General features: G+C 40.7%; 1 protein-coding gene across 2 annotated transcripts in view; it reads right to left on the bottom strand.

Moving 5' to 3' along the window:
- Positions 1-14,379, bottom strand: part of LRPPRC (leucine rich pentatricopeptide repeat containing) — a 93,349-nt gene extending 78,970 nt beyond the window's left edge. Inside the window, exons 1-2 of one of the 2 annotated variants that reach the window (XM_049833789.1) lie at positions 14,265-14,379; positions 2,764-2,966 (exon numbers count right to left, since the gene is read on the bottom strand). In XM_049833789.1, the coding sequence (XP_049689746.1) occupies positions 2,764-2,966; positions 14,265-14,353 (292 nt within the window). In that variant the 5' untranslated portion in view covers positions 14,354-14,379. Of the gene's footprint in view, positions 1-2,763; positions 2,967-13,375; positions 13,484-14,264 lie in introns of those variants that run through there. The other variant, XM_049833790.1, reaches the window with a different exon arrangement.
- Positions 14,380-15,654: the final 1,275 nt, after the last annotated feature.

Below are 15,654 nucleotides of genomic sequence, written 5' to 3'. Positions count from 1 at the left end.
AGAAAGATTCACAGTAAGACATGCCATTCAGTACAATAATGACCTCAGCGGAGCAGAAATTTTTACAAGTACAACACAAAATACTAAACTCAGATGATCTCGTACTTTAAATTTCCCAATCCAAGATCCATAGATCATTTCATCCTAACAGGGACATAGCTTTCTGGTAAATTTCTAAAATGGCAAAATACTTTATACCAATTCCATACTACTCCAAAACTGGTATTCAGAGACATTCCACATTTAAATTTCCATTTCCATTTCTGCCCATGCTCAATATAAAGTAAATGAGATAATTTACATCTAGAGAATAGTGAAGGAAGCTGTAAGAATGTCTACCTTCTCTGACTTCTGCACTAACCCCAGAATGTCAAAAAAAGTAACTATAAACTCATCTCTCTTGAACTTCACTACTACTCCTGAGGCAAAGGAAGGCAGAGCTGCAGCATCTATCACAGATTACCCAATAAACTGAAGACATACATTTTTTTCAATCACATCTTTATATGCAAACCCAGCAATTTCTAATAAAAAGGAAAGTTTATTTAGAAAGCACCATACTTTAAATTAAAAAAAAAAAGGCAAAAAAAATTTGTCTATTCCTTTATCACAGAGAAGGTATACTTTCATCCAACAAGGAGCAAGATAAATGCTCACATAAAACATAAATAATGAAAAAAAATCTGTAAGGTTTTCTATCTCAGACATACATGCAGACTTGAAAGACTAAGACCTCCAAAATGACTTGAAGTCTAAAGCATCACTAATGCTTTGTAAGTTACTTCCAAATCATCATGCCAGTATTCCAAAGTTGTGTGCAACCCAGCATAGAGGCAGCTGTTGCCAATAAAGATATCTCCAGCTGTGATGATCACTGTAAGTGTAATTTTTAATTATACAGAGCTGTAGAAACAGCTATACAGCTGTAAAATAATGGCAAAATAAAGTAAAAAAAAAAAAACAAACACCAAAAAAAACTCAACAGCAGAAAGCTATATGCTGTCTTGAATTAGATCTTCAGGTACCAAGAAGGACCAGCAAATCTAGGATACCACATGACTATTGTAAACTATGTTTCAAGAGCACATTGTACAGCAGAAAAGTTTCTTACACAGAGTAAACTCATCTGGGAAGAGACACAGGTAGTAGTGGGGGAAAAAATAAGCAATAATGAGAAGAGAAATAAGTTAAAACATTGAGATGGGATAGGTACAAATTGCAAACGGGGATTTCAACTTCTGGAGACATAATAGAGTGGTGAGATAAGTCATACTCTACTAACTGTTAAATCCCTGCACACAATTAGTTCATGCAATAACAACACCAACATATCCAGTTTCACAGTGCCAATGGTAGAGTAGTGACTGAATACCTTGAAAGGCAAAAGAAACAGGAAAAGGTTTGCCAGTATGAGTATGGAAATATGCAGGATGAGATCTACAGCAAGAACCTTCTTTGGGCATTTTTTGTGTTGTAATTAGAAATGGAAGAACAATACAAACACAGACAAATCTTTTTAGGAAATCAACAGTAACTAACCCCACACACTTTTGCTAAATTAGTTTTCAACATTATTAATAAAAAAAGGACTGAATTTTTCATATGGAAATATTTGTCATTTATTTTAATACCATCCTAGTTAAATCTCTTGTGAAGTTCTACGCTTTTTTTTTAAATATACTTACACAGCCAAAGGAAACCACTATAAGCAGTTAATCTTTTTTGTTAATATGACTTCCTAAAACCTGTAACTAAAGATCATGAAGAACTGTGATTTGCAGATAAGCTTAGAGACATAAAATCTTGCCAACCCGCACTCGCAAAATATAAGTTTATACCCAAAAAAGACAAAGCAGTCAGAATCCGAAAGGATATCACAAGCAAAAAGAAAAAACTAAATTCAACAGAAAGAGACCATGAATTGAAGACTCAGCTTATAAACAGTAAAACACAAAACTTGCAAAAGCACAATCCCAGGCATACAAGCCATTAACAGTCCAGAACAATACATAGCAAAGTTTGAAACAAAACAACACATGCTGTCATTGATAATTATTGGCAGTAGTACTTAGTGAGTATATTTAGCAAATATCTCCATTGATTCATCCTAGCTAGTACCAAACCTCATCAATTGTGGTAGCTGGTTTGCAAAATATTCATATAGTCTGGCTATTTTTAGCCAAAGGGGTATTGAATCTGTCAGAATGAACAATGCCTCAGCTGTTTATTTTTGTTTTATCAAAAAAAAAAATACAGCTTTCTTGTACTGAATGATCACAGCTACCTGGGAATGCGGAAACTTGGGGATCACCTCCACATTTCCCTGTATAGTTCCATTTTAAAACAAATAACCTCTTAAGGACAGCATGGTTTATTACAGACATTTTCAAAATACACTGTGTAAAATAGATAGACATGATCCCTGTTCAGAGTGCACAATCCAGTTATACGAGGAAGGTGTAACATTACCAGATTAAAAATCCACAATAAGCAAGGCAATATGATAAGATTTATTAAAAGTACACTGAATTTTTACAAGACTTTCAAATTCCCAAAGACAAAAAACCTGGAAAAGTAAGCATGTGCATTCAAAGCAAAATAACATCTCTACAGCCTTTAAAGTCTGTTCATCAACATATGCAGCAGATTAAACAACGAAGACAAAATATAAATCAGAACTCTTTCAGTTAATTTCCTTGGTTTGATGAATCATTATATTGCAGCTCTAAATTTAGCTTTTATTTTGTTTTAATTGGAACTTACCTGTTTTGCATATTTCATGGAAGATTTTTAGCAGAAGGACTTTAGGGATGCGGCCAGTTTTTCTGACAGAGTTATCCAGTTTATTTAATGCCCAGTCAAACTGCCAGGTCCGTCTGGTTTGAATTTCTGAAATTGGTTCTTCTTTAACACTTCCCTCCTGCTGAGGTGCAACTGTAAGGAACCGTATTTGGTACATAATGTTTCTGCTTAAATAAAAACAAACAAACAAAAAAATAGAGTTTACACTTCTGTAAGTCATTTTGCAACTACACTAGTCACACAATGTCAAAAAGATAAAATGCACTTCTTGCTGATGAACAGTTTCTCAAACACATTCCATGTTGATATAAACAAACAAATTCCGGTCATTCATTTCTGTGTCTTTATACTTAAAAAGATATAGTCGCGTATATTTTCTCACAGTGACCACTGTTTCTCTGAGATTTTCAGTTGGACTCACCTCATGAGTTAAATGGTTCAAATACTATTCCCGCAAAAATAAAAATTTTGAAGTCATCCAAGTGCTATGAAAGTCTATTGTCCCATTACGGCTTCTCACAAAAGCTCTCACATACTTTTGAAAAAATCACTCCAAGAACAGTCACAGACATCTCTTCCAGAACACAGCAAATCAAGGCAGCAAATAATACCTTTCTTTTCAATTAAAATACACAAAAACTAACAAGAGGCCAGTGTTTTAGACAATAGCTTAAAGAACAACGGGATCATTCCCCATTCTGCAGAATTGACGTTAATGACCATGAAGCATCCATTCTGCAATGTAAAGCAAACATCAACACTGGATTTGTTTAAATATTTATTTTCTCAAAATAAAGTGTGACAACCAGAAACATAATGAGAAAGTGTTCTTATTCCTAGCAAAACAACAACAGCTTGCCAATTTTCTTTTTTTTTTAAAAAAGAACAAGTTGATGTACATAAGAATAAGAAAATAGTATTTGTGCTGTAATGGAACTGTGATCAGCCTGTGCAGGTAAAATTATCATTACACACAAGAATTTTTGGAAGTCCCTTCTCAATTGTCCTTATAACTGCATAAAATAAAGCAGACTATCCTCCTCCAGAATCCTATATGAAGGAAGTAATACATGCTGGATGGCAAAAAGAAGATTCAGCAACTTCTGAAACTGCCCTCCCTCATATCTGGCTCTGTAGACACCTCTTCAGCTAAATTTCTGTAAGGTCTCTACAGTAGTTTAAAAAAACCTAGTTGTACTCCCTGCTGTTAACAGATGCTCCAGGAATCCCATGTAGTAACAGCTGCACATTTTGTTGAAATGGCAGCCTAGAAGTGAGGAGTACTGGCATTCTCTACAAAGTTATTTTCCACACCTGGAGCTTTTCCACAGGTATGTCTGCTGGTTGGTTTCTCACCAACCAGTGCTAGTTTAAGGCCCTAGGAGAGGAATCCTAGTGGAGGAGAAAAAGCTTGCTGGCAATTCAGTGTTTCAGCAGTATTGGCAGCAAGCTGCTAGACGGCAGAAAAAAATCATCAGTGGGGTGCATGTGTATCAGTGTGGTGGAAAACAGACTGGTGGTTTACCATCTGGTTGCCTCCTGTGAGTAGGAAGGAGCCCAAAGACCACCTTTTTCCTTGCTGTTTGAAATCCTGATTTAATAACTGAGCAGGCCATAAGTTCTAGGAGTAAAATTCTTTAAACAAAACCAGCCTGAAGCAGAATCTCTTTCCTAATAGAGCTGTGAAAAGTTTAGAAGATGTTTTATTTTTGAAGGCATTAAAAAAATTCTTTAATAATGATGAACCTCACTACCATTTGGCATTATCTTTTACAAGCAGGCACGTTTTACACTGCCCAATCACCTCAAGTTTCCTCCTGAAGAATGTTCCAGATGCCAGCAAATTATCTGCATTTCGACTAGGGAAAGTACAAGGAAGAAAGAATTGGAGAAGAGGAAAAAAAGACTGCCAAAAAAGGAGAGATCCCCTCTTTCAGTCTGAGTTCTACCTCCTTCTAGATGCAAGTTCTCACTGATTCCTTTGGGCTAGCTCTCATTTTATTCAGACCCCTCTGTGAGCTTATTTAACTCACTAACCTAGCACAATACGAATTCAGCCACTTCTACAAAAAAAACAATTACTGTTCCATCAAGTTAGAGTGGAAAGGGCTCACACAGTGTCCAAAACCCAACAGAATGAACCAGAAAAAAAAAAGAAATGGAGTAGGAATGGATGGCTAGAATCATAGGAACTAGGGAGAAAAAGAAGAAACTGAAACACCACTTTTGGTGGTAAGCAGCTCATCAGATTAATGCTATCAAACTTTTTTTTTTTTGTTACTAGTAACGCCATCTCTCACTAGAAGTATTTCCCAGGGTGTCATTTTCCCCGATTCTTTCTTTCCTTTTCCAATTCTCCTACCTCATCATATAACCAGTCAGGGTACTTTCCCTAAAATAGGAATCATTAGACTAATTAGAGTAAAATCCAGTAGTACAAGGTAAGAATAACAGTAAGATATTAAATCTTAAGTCCTCTTGGTGTAAAAACCAAATGAGATGTCTACAATTTAGATAACTTCAATACTTAACTATGAGCTAACCACTGGATAGCTATAAGAATCAAACAGTAAAGATTGCAAGATCTTTGTTTTATCTTAATGATATAGATAAAGAAAGAAAATGGTACCATCCACTCTTATATAGCCATTAAAAAAAGCTACTTGAAAGGTTTTCAGCATACTTCAAGTCAGGTTGGAAAAATTCTTTGGAAGCAAGCAGCAACACAGGGCTTACTGTCTTTGTGACACAGAAATTTATACTTTGATTTCCCTTAACAATCAGAGCACAAGTGGAAAAAAACTCCTGTGCTTCAGATTAAAATTGAAATGTCTCTTTCTATAAAAATCGGCTATTGTTTTATAGTATCTTGCAAATTATTGAACTATATCTTGTGCCACATAGCACACTTGTAATCATAAACTAATTGGTATCTACAATTCTTAAGTCCTGAGCTGTTTTAAGAAAGCCATCTTTCTAAGATTCTCCATGTGTCAAAAGTCACAAACATTTTAAAGTACTTGCATAGCTCCATCAGATTAAGTATGAAGATAAAAACAGTATGTGCATGCTCAAATATGCTGGTTAACAGCATGAGAGGACTCTACACTTACATTTGTTCCTAAGGTCTCCCTGCTTAGCGTTTAGCATGATGCTGTTTATAAGTTTAGAATATTAACTATATCAATTGCTACAGCTGTACACTGTAAAATGATATACTCTTATATGAAGTGTTATTTTCATACACTAACTTAACCTTCTGAAAGATCAGCAGAATTGGGCATTTCCAATTACACACACACACAGAGATATTATCAAATATGGTACTTGGGAGAAAAAAAAAATGCTAAGAGCTCACTATTCTAAATATGAAAGATTAAGCAGACCAGAAAGACAGCTTTCAAAGAGACGCAAACTTAAATTAAGTAACACAGGATCAGGTTTGATTTCAGGCAATCATGTGAAGACAGAAGAATGCAGTAGACTACATACTTACTGACAAAACCTCCCCAAGAAACAGAAAAAGAAGCTAACAAAATAAGCAGTTATCCACGCATCAGGAATCTTCAACAACCTTGTGCGATTCTACTTTAAGTTTTAGAAGTTGAGAAAGCACACACAATTAAGGGGAATAAAAAAATCCAAGGATAAAATCAAGAAGGCCATGTTAACCATTTTAGTCACATAAGTCACATAAAAAGGCAGCAAGAAAGTCTTCTAAATACAAGGAAGATGATTTTAGAAAATACACACACCTCTTAAAATGGAAAAAAATTTACAGATCATACACTGTTTAACTTTCAAAAAAATGTTAATTGCAACCATACTATGTAAATTTTAACCATTTTGCCATGACTGAATTTTAACAAGGACATGTGGGCGTAGGTAAGAATAGGGAAGAATGAGCTAAATAATTTCTGGAAACATTAAGATATGTTATATTTAAGACACATTAATGGGCCTTACTCAACCTTCAGTCCTTTGGAATTACCTTCAAAAACTCATGGAATTTTGAGAAAAACAGAAGCATAATCAATAAAATATACAGATTGATGTGTAGGTTTTTGGCACCATGTTACCTGTCGATCTCATAAGCAAAACATGGAGATACAATGTACTTTTAGTTATAAAAATATGGGTGCAGTAATTGTTTAAAAAAAATTTTCAAATATATAAAATGTGCTGATCAGGGTTTGTTGCAAAATTGGGAACATATTTTGTAGGATTCTAAATTAAGCTATCTCCTGACCCAACTGGGAAGAGACTGGTACAACCCATGTCCATTCAATAATTTCATTAACAATTTGAATGACAGAAGAGTTAAACTTATAAAATTTGTAGACAACACCACAATGGTGGCAAACTCTTAGAAGGAGAGCCTCAGACTTCAGAGTCATCTTCACTACTTGACATAATGGTCTGAAATCAAGAAAAAGGAAGTTCAATACAGACCAAAGAAAGTTCTAAGGTTTGGACAAAAAACAAAGGCAGAAATGTAAGATTGTGTACAATTGGCTAGACAACAGTCCAACCAAAAAAAGTACTGAAAATGAGCCACTGATAAACATGAACACCACATAGCAAAAAAGAAAACAATTCTTCAACTCCTAACAAAAGCAACATAGATAAAATACAGAGAGAATTATTCTGCTTGTCATGGTGTGTTTACTGAGGAAAACACAAGTTTAAAAGACCCATCTACCCCATCCCACTCTCCAAATAAAGAAGCAACTGTGCCCAATCCATCAGACATCACACTGGTAATATTAATTGTTCTAATATTAATTATAATTAAATATTAGAATAGGATACTTTGACAGTCAAATCTTCTCATTTTGAAGCTTATAAAATAAGATTAGGAGAGGAGAAAAAAAAAGTTACCTATCGCACGTGACCTTGGCATTGCTGATCCTGCCTCAGTGCTAGATGTTAAGAGTATATAATCTTATGATGTAACCATATTTTTCCAATTATTTTAACTAACTTTGTTCAGAATTAAATGCTATGCTACACAGCAAAATGCATGACAATTCTCCAAGGATTGCAATGGGTGCCAAGTATTTACTTTCATAAATTACCGTTAAATGGTACTTTAAGATTCTCTCCATGTGAAACATTATACTTGCAAGCATGTGAAGCTGCACAATAAACTTCAGATCTGTTTGGATTAGCAACATGATTCCTTCCCAACACATGCAATTTGTCTTTACCATGCTTCAGAACTCTGTTTCTTTGTACCTACCTAGAGAAGCTCAAAAGGATACATTAAGCCCTATAAAGTGATCTCTCTCCTACTCCCACAATCACAAGATTAGAAGTAGCCTTCCAGTATTTGAGCCTTTACATAACTGTACCTTTACACCATTTTCAGCTTTGTCTCTACAACTGTGAGGATTAAAAATTCAGACCTTGCCTGCATAGAAGAAAATAACCAATTATATGTTTGTAATCCCAACACAGAACCACTCTCCATTTAGCCATAACTTTTCATCTCCAATTTAGCTTACAAAGTCTGGAAAGTAGATGAAGCTAAACTCATAAAAAACTCATGCCGAGATGAAGTGTGCATGGGGAAATTTATACTAAGTTAACTAGTAAAATATTTCTATGTTTGCAAGAGTTTATGAGAATCCCAGTACCATACTCACATGTATTTACATGGTATCCATATTTCTAGCGCAGACTAAAGGCGATGCCTTTGATTCCCTAAAGGAACAAATCTTACTCACCAGTCTGAGTAAAAAGTGTCCCGTCTTTCCCAAAACTCAAAAAGTAGGTGGTTTCAGTGATCTCCCTGGTAGCAGCAGAGAGTTTACTTTCTGTAAAACTTGACCAATTCCAAACATTCAAAAAAGGATTACAGACCTACCATACGGATATTTGCCTCCCCTTATCAGAGCCACACTAATGTAGTTGCTACACTTTTTCTAAGAAAAGTACTGAATATTTTGTTATGTTCTTTCTAAACTAAACAGGCAAAAGGTGTAGGAAATAGTTTTCAAAATACAAGCCATACTCGAAGTAGAATAATGGTAAACTTAAAATTCACTACTGTACATAAAAGCACTACAGACTTAACAGTCATTAAATTTACTAAACATAAGACTAAATATACCACCTGAGATCCCCGTATGATTCACATGACTGCTAAACAGTATTTCCCCCAACTTAGCTATGGTCACTTACAAAAAAAAAAAAGCCACAATGTTCAGGCCACTGTATCCTTGTTCCAATGAGATACAGTAGGATCCTACAAGAATAGAGAAAATTTTATGCTTTATGTAGACTGAGAATATCTAAGTAGATATTCTTGAAGAATATCGAAAAACTTTGCCTAAGTGATTCACAAGAAGCAAAGCAGAAAAACCTTGCTTTGTGCTATTTCTTAGGAAGTCTCTACACATTTTATGTCCATCGGTAAAACACATACAACTACAACAACAGTGCAGCTTGTGAAACTTTACTATGACAGAACAGTGTTTCAGTATTACCAAAAGCAAGTCTACTCAATACCTCCTCTGCATTTAAAGCCCATTAATTCTATCATTTTGCTAATATAAAGTAATTAAGCACTCAATTCTAGATTTTTGTCCACTGGTGATGGACTGCTGACTATGACAATCGATAGCCAAAAGCAACTTGTTTGCAGCCAATTAAAAAAAAAAAAGTACCATGCATTAAACCATGAATCATTTGGGGTTTTTAATTTATGGCTTACCCAAAGCTCAAATCAAATCCCTCGGATCCAAAACAGGACTCTTTAAAAGGGTATTCTCCCTCCCATCTCACCCACTTGCTTCAGTCTTGTACAAACACACCACAACGTACCAAAAGTCAACCGTCTTTACAAAGACAACTTGAAAAGCACTGTACATGGTACCCTCTTATCAACTTCCTCAGCAATCACTCCTCTGAACAGAACACATCAAAACTGGTATTTAAATTCAATGGAGAGAATCTCAAACTATAGAAGTGACAGCAAGGCCAAAGATGACTTGCGAGACTTGCAAATAGAGATTTCACTTGATTTTCCTGCTTAGCTATACTTTTATGATCTATGCCTTAAGAGCCTAATTGTTCTCCTTTTCTCTGAGGACAGATAGGGTGTTGACATCAGGATGAGTATCCTAGCACTTGTACATCTGAAAGTGCAGTTCAACAATACAGCTGAATTGATCTAATATCACACAGTCATCACGCAGGGTTCCCTCTTCTTTTGCCAGTGGTACCACCCTTCTAGACTTCATCAGTTCCTTACCTGATCCAATAAAACCTGGCCATCTGCCAGAAAACTTTTTCCTCAGTCTAGCAAATTAAATCAGCCCAGTAATAGGTCCACGGAGCGCCCTGATTTAGAGCAGGACAAGCTGGCCAGCAATGGGAAGGTGGTCCGTGTGGGAAGAATGGAGCAGATACCATTCTTCCCAACACTAGCTTTACCACAGCAGCAAGCTGTAACATCAAATCATAACACAGTCACCTAGAGTATGTAGAAAAAAGTCCCCAAAAGATATTCTGATAATTCAAAATCTACTCTGAACGCTTGTCAACTGAGAGGTTTGTTACAGCATTCTTGACAGTCAGCTACTAGCAGCAAATTTAACCATCTCTTCCTTTAGTGAAGCCTCTATGAACAAAGTTCCAGTAAATAATTTGTACCACATAAATCAGCGCAGTGCTAAAGCATACTGTTGTAGATCTGAAATTTGTTGTATTGGTCTGTCATAGCTTATTTATCTTGTTATCATTGCATGGCATGAGAGTGATGACATATAGCTCAGCATATTTCACATTTCATACTAGAGGCAGAAAAGTGAAATAGTAAATTTGACTTAGATCCAATTTGCTACTCAACCACCCAATGCAACTGGACATCCATCTACTGTCCTAACCCATTTTCAGAAGAAGTTTAGATTAAACTGACACAAAATTAAATGGGAAACACTCCCACAGTATATTCCATTGGCTCAACTACGGTGCAGCAACACGCAGCAGAGCAACAGGAACCATCAGTTACTGCAGGGAGACTATCTTATTCTAGCATATCCACTCTGCCCAACTGTGATCAAAGTCATCACTCTACCGCAGATGTACTTGAAAGTACCGACACATAATTTGAAGCCTTATTTGCATGAAGAGCCACTTCTCTCTCCAGCATGTATCATACCGTCTCTGAGCAGAAAAGCAACATACTCTGAGAGCCTCTAAAATTACACAGGCGTAACAAGTAGCCCAACCATCATTTCTGTACTCTACAGTTTGGCAGTGGTAGTTAGGACTTCCTTGGAAAAACTGAAGCAATATAATGCTTTGATAAAATCTCTGCTTGAATGTGAATGGTTGTTGTTTCATATCTCTAAAGAAATGAACAGATTTGCAACTTTTCTGTGAAAGTCTCAAATCTGCCTCTGAACTGACTGTATTCTAAAGCAACTGTATCGAGCGCATATAAACATATAGTCATTTACCCAGTTCTCTTGTGAAATGCTGGATTATTCCTTGTTATTTATTTACTCTTAAAACTGTGGGGCTTTTTCCCCCCTATTACAATTAGAACTTCTTCAATAGTCTTTGGAATTTGCTGCAGCGTACTGCATTTCACTCTCAAATTACCATCTGAAGACCTGAACAGCAAGTACAGCAAGTCTAAATGATGTCCATATGTCATTCTAGTTCTTCAAGAGGTCCATTTCCAGAAGGTAAAACTTAAGTAGAAAAAAAAAACAACAATGAATAGTTACTTAAGGTAAAAAATGAAGTAAGAGTATATGCTTATATGCGCAATTTCAGTTCATAAATGTTAGCTCTGCTTTACACTTTGTTCCTAGAGCATCACTTGCATGCTAGGATGCCTAAATCCATATAGTAAAGTGAGAGTAAGACAAAGATATTTTAGATGAAAAATTATCTTAGGAATTAAATTACTGGACAGAAAGAACGCACAAAGTTAGGTGTGCTGCTCAGTCTTACTCCAATATAATTCACAGTTTAGACTGAAACCTAAAAGCTATGAAATAAATACCACTGTTTCCTGTGAATGCGTTCTCTACCAAGCACCTTTCTCACAGTTAACTAAACCTAGCCTGCAAATTACTAAACTATCCCACATATGACCCCATTTATACTTGAAAATATAGAAGAGTATAATTTGTTTCAAGAAAAAAGTATCGGGGGGGGGAGGGGGGGGGAGGGGCAGGGAATCAACCTAAAATCCAAACCCCAGCTGTTGGAGCCAAATTATCATCACATAAAGCACTTTTCAAGATCTTTCCAGAAACGCAGTTCTAAAGAAGAAAAAAAAAAAAAAAAAAAAAGGGCTGTTAGTCCTTCATCAAGTCATACATGAAGTTCTGTGAACATTACATCCTGCAACAAACTAATTTAGGAAATTACGCTAATTTAGGAAATTAAGAAGAAAACAAAAATCAGCTGAATTACCACAACATATAAAAGTTTATTCATGATCTGACACTAACTATATGTGTGGTTCTGTTGCCAACCATACAGCAGATGTCTTCCCAGCTCCTGGTCCTTCCTGCACAGGTCTGCTGCATCCTTCTCATCAACTTCATAATTTAACAATCTGTTACACTTCAACCACTAAAACCAGCAGAAAACTACATACTTTTTTAGGTAGGATTTCTGTCAGGCTACTACATAAAATCAGCTCACAATAGGTTCGATAAGCACTAAAGCTAGTGCAGGTAGCAATAACCTCCTTATTTTGCTGGTGAGACTTCCCTCTAGCAGTTCTCTTGCTGACTCTCATCTGTTCCCATCCTTTCTCCTGAACCAGCTCTGGAACTCAACAAGTCCTCTGCTGAACATACTTATTTATCTAGAATGGCAGAACACTGTTCTGGTTTTCTACCAGGCATTAAATTACATTGACTTAAGTGGGACCACCAGAGCTATAACAAGGCACAAGCCCCCTCCCACCTACTCGCACTGGATCCTCAGTAGGTTTGGCAAACACTGGAAGAAATACAGCAAACATTCACATCCTTGGAGTAAACAGATCTAAACTTCTATTTAGCTAGGCATTTATGTTTAAAATTATTTATAATTAATTGTTTAATTTTATACAAATTTTTAGTTAACAATCATTATTATAATCACAGCAAGTTACTTAACATAAATGAAAGCTAAGCATCTCAACTCATTCCCAACTACCTGTTTTAAGGCTTAGAAACTGGGCATGGTGGAAACCAAAAATCTAACCCCATCAAGGCTCAGAAATCATAAACAAACCTTTGTCATTCGCAGACCGTTTGAGAATTTGTTGACAATGAAGTAACCCCTAATGTTAAAAAAGTTTGCACAGATCTTCATGTAGTTGTAACAGCATACTTGCTACCCAAAATACAAAAAATAAATACCAAACTCTTTGACATAGCTATCATCTGCAAAAGGCGCCTCCTGCTTAGGACAAGTAATTAAGGAAAAAACTCATGGAAGCAACTAGTTTGCCTATATAACAGAATGCTAACATCACCCTGGTGATTTATTTTAAAAAAAAGCGTGGGCAAAAAACCGTGAAATATCGTATGTTTCTACAAACGAGGATTCTGACCTGTTTGTTCACGTATTCAGGGCTGAACCTTTTGCACTTCTGCATCCAAGAAGCATGTGCTCAAGACAAAACACATCCCACATGTGGAGCTGCAGTGCACCACCACTGGAGAGAAAGCTCATTCTCCCAAAAGTAACGTTCTTTTCATTTAAAAAAAAAAAAAAGTACTCGTGTTAAGGAAGGGCTGCGTCTCCCGATTTCCTGCAGGGCACCAACCACACGTGAGCGTGGTCAAAACAGCGACAGGGATGCACACAGGTGGGGTGAGTTTTCCACCCTACCTGCGTGATGGAAGAGAGGGAACCATAGCAAAGGAGTTAAGGTACTCCTCCGGATAACAGACCCAGCGCAGTCTGGCGGGCACGGGGAAGAAGCCCAGATTCTAACTGCGCGGCTACCCGCGCTCCAGCGCTGCTTATCTCCGCCGGGTCTCCCCCTCGACTCCCCCTCTGCACCGCTGGTCCCACGACAGCGGTACCCTCCAGAGGACAGCGCCCTTTGCTCTTCGCAGACAGGAGCGCACTCTGCTTTCGTTTGAGCCCGACCGCGGGAAGTGGCGCTGCGGAAGGAGCGGGCCGCCCTCGCCGGCGGGAAGCGTGGCTCGCCCGCGGCCTTCGACCCTGACCTAACCCTGCCGCGCACAGGCGGCGAGAGGCCGCCGGGCCGGGCCGGGCCGAGCCGAGCCGAGCCGGGCCGAGGGGCTCCCGCCGGCAGCCCCGGGGCGGGGGTGGGGCGGCGGCGCAGCAGGGGCCAACGGCCGCGGGCGCGCGAGGCGGCCCCGCCGGCGGTGCCCTTGGGCACGGGGACCGCCGCCTCAGCCGGCCCCGCCACGCCTCCCGCCGCCTCGCCACCGGCGAGCGCCGGGCAGCCCCGCGGCGCAGCGTCTCACCTGGCGGGGACCGCGGGCGGGCGGAGGAGGGGCAGGAGGCGCGGACAAAGCGCCCGCAGGCGCCCGGCGGAGCTCAGCAGCGCAGCCATGACCGCCGGACGCGGAGCAGCACGTGAGCCGGACGCCGCGCTACGGCGCACGCGCACCAGGGGGAGAGGGGGCGGTAGGCGCCGCAGCGCCTCCTCCGCCGGCCCACGTGACGGGAGGAACCATTCGCCGCGAGGGGGGGCGCCGCGGGCCCCGCTATCGGAACGGGCCCGCTCAGGCACAGGCGTGCTTCCAATTCCCACCCCGCGCCACTGTTGGGATATTCCACGCAAGGCGGGCGGCGCAGCCCCAACCCCGGGTTGGGTCGGTCGGCAACCAACCCGGAATTGCTCCGGCGGAAGGCGGCCGGGAGGGCGCCGTCAGCTGTTGGGGCAGGGCGGAAAGCGCGCGGGCTCGGCGCGTCTCGCCGCGCTCCTGGAGGCGGAAGGGAGCAGGGGGGAAGCACCGACTTTCCCAGCAGCTTCTCCCGGGAGTCGGGCACCGCTTTACGCGGCTCCTCCGCGCGATTCCGGCTGGCCCGGCGGGGTCTCGCGGGCGGGTGGCGCCCGCCCTCGCCCGCGGAAGGAAGTCACGTGGGCGACGGGGCGCGCGCGGGCGCGCGGCGCTGTCCTCCGCGGCGAGGCGCCGCGGGGCGCGCGCGCCCCGGCCCGCCGGGCCCCGCTGCGCCGCCCCTCTCCCGGGGCTGAGTGGCGAGGGGAGGGGCGGCCCGCGCCTCCGCGGGCTCCGCCCCCCGGAGGCTCCGCCCCTCCCCCCGAGCCCGGCGGCGGCTGTGCGGGGAGGGGCGGGCGGTTCCCGGCGGCTCCCGCTCGCTCAGGGTTGGGGGCGGGGCGGAGCTGTGGCTGGCCGCCTGTGGGTGGTCGGACGGCCCGAGAAACGCGGCAGGTGGCGTGGAAATACGGCGCCCGCAAGAAACCCCTCGGCTCGGCCTGCTCCTGTCGGCAATAAGAAAAACTCCGTCTTCGGCCTGCCGCTGGTGGGCTGGCACGGGCCGCTTCGAGAAAGCAATACTTGCGTGGGGTCGGGCGGGGGGGGGAGGAGCCCCTGGTGGCGGCCCTGGGCTGCGGGGGGGGGCTCCGAAATCTTGTCACCCCCTCCTTCCTTCTGGGAACAAAAGGGGAGTGGGGGGCGGAGGGAAGGACCTTGGTTAAAAAACTCTCCGACGGTAAATCTCTGCCTGAGCTGGGTTATGTCTACTAAGATGCTCTCTGCATTGGTGTTTCATTTTGGCGTGCAAGTTAAGCTGGTTCCCGTGACATAAAACATTAACTTAGATAAGTACTTACAAGTCAAGTGCATGTTTTCTTGCAAAAACTCTGGAATTGTTTTTCCCGTAGATTGCAAA

The sequence above is a fragment of the Accipiter gentilis genome, chromosome 30 (assembly GCF_929443795.1).
Source record: "Accipiter gentilis chromosome 30, bAccGen1.1, whole genome shotgun sequence".
NCBI lineage: Eukaryota > Metazoa > Chordata > Aves > Accipitriformes > Accipitridae > Astur > Astur gentilis.
The sequence above is the reverse complement of the archived record's forward strand: the minus strand, read 5'-3'. Positions and strand labels throughout refer to the sequence as shown.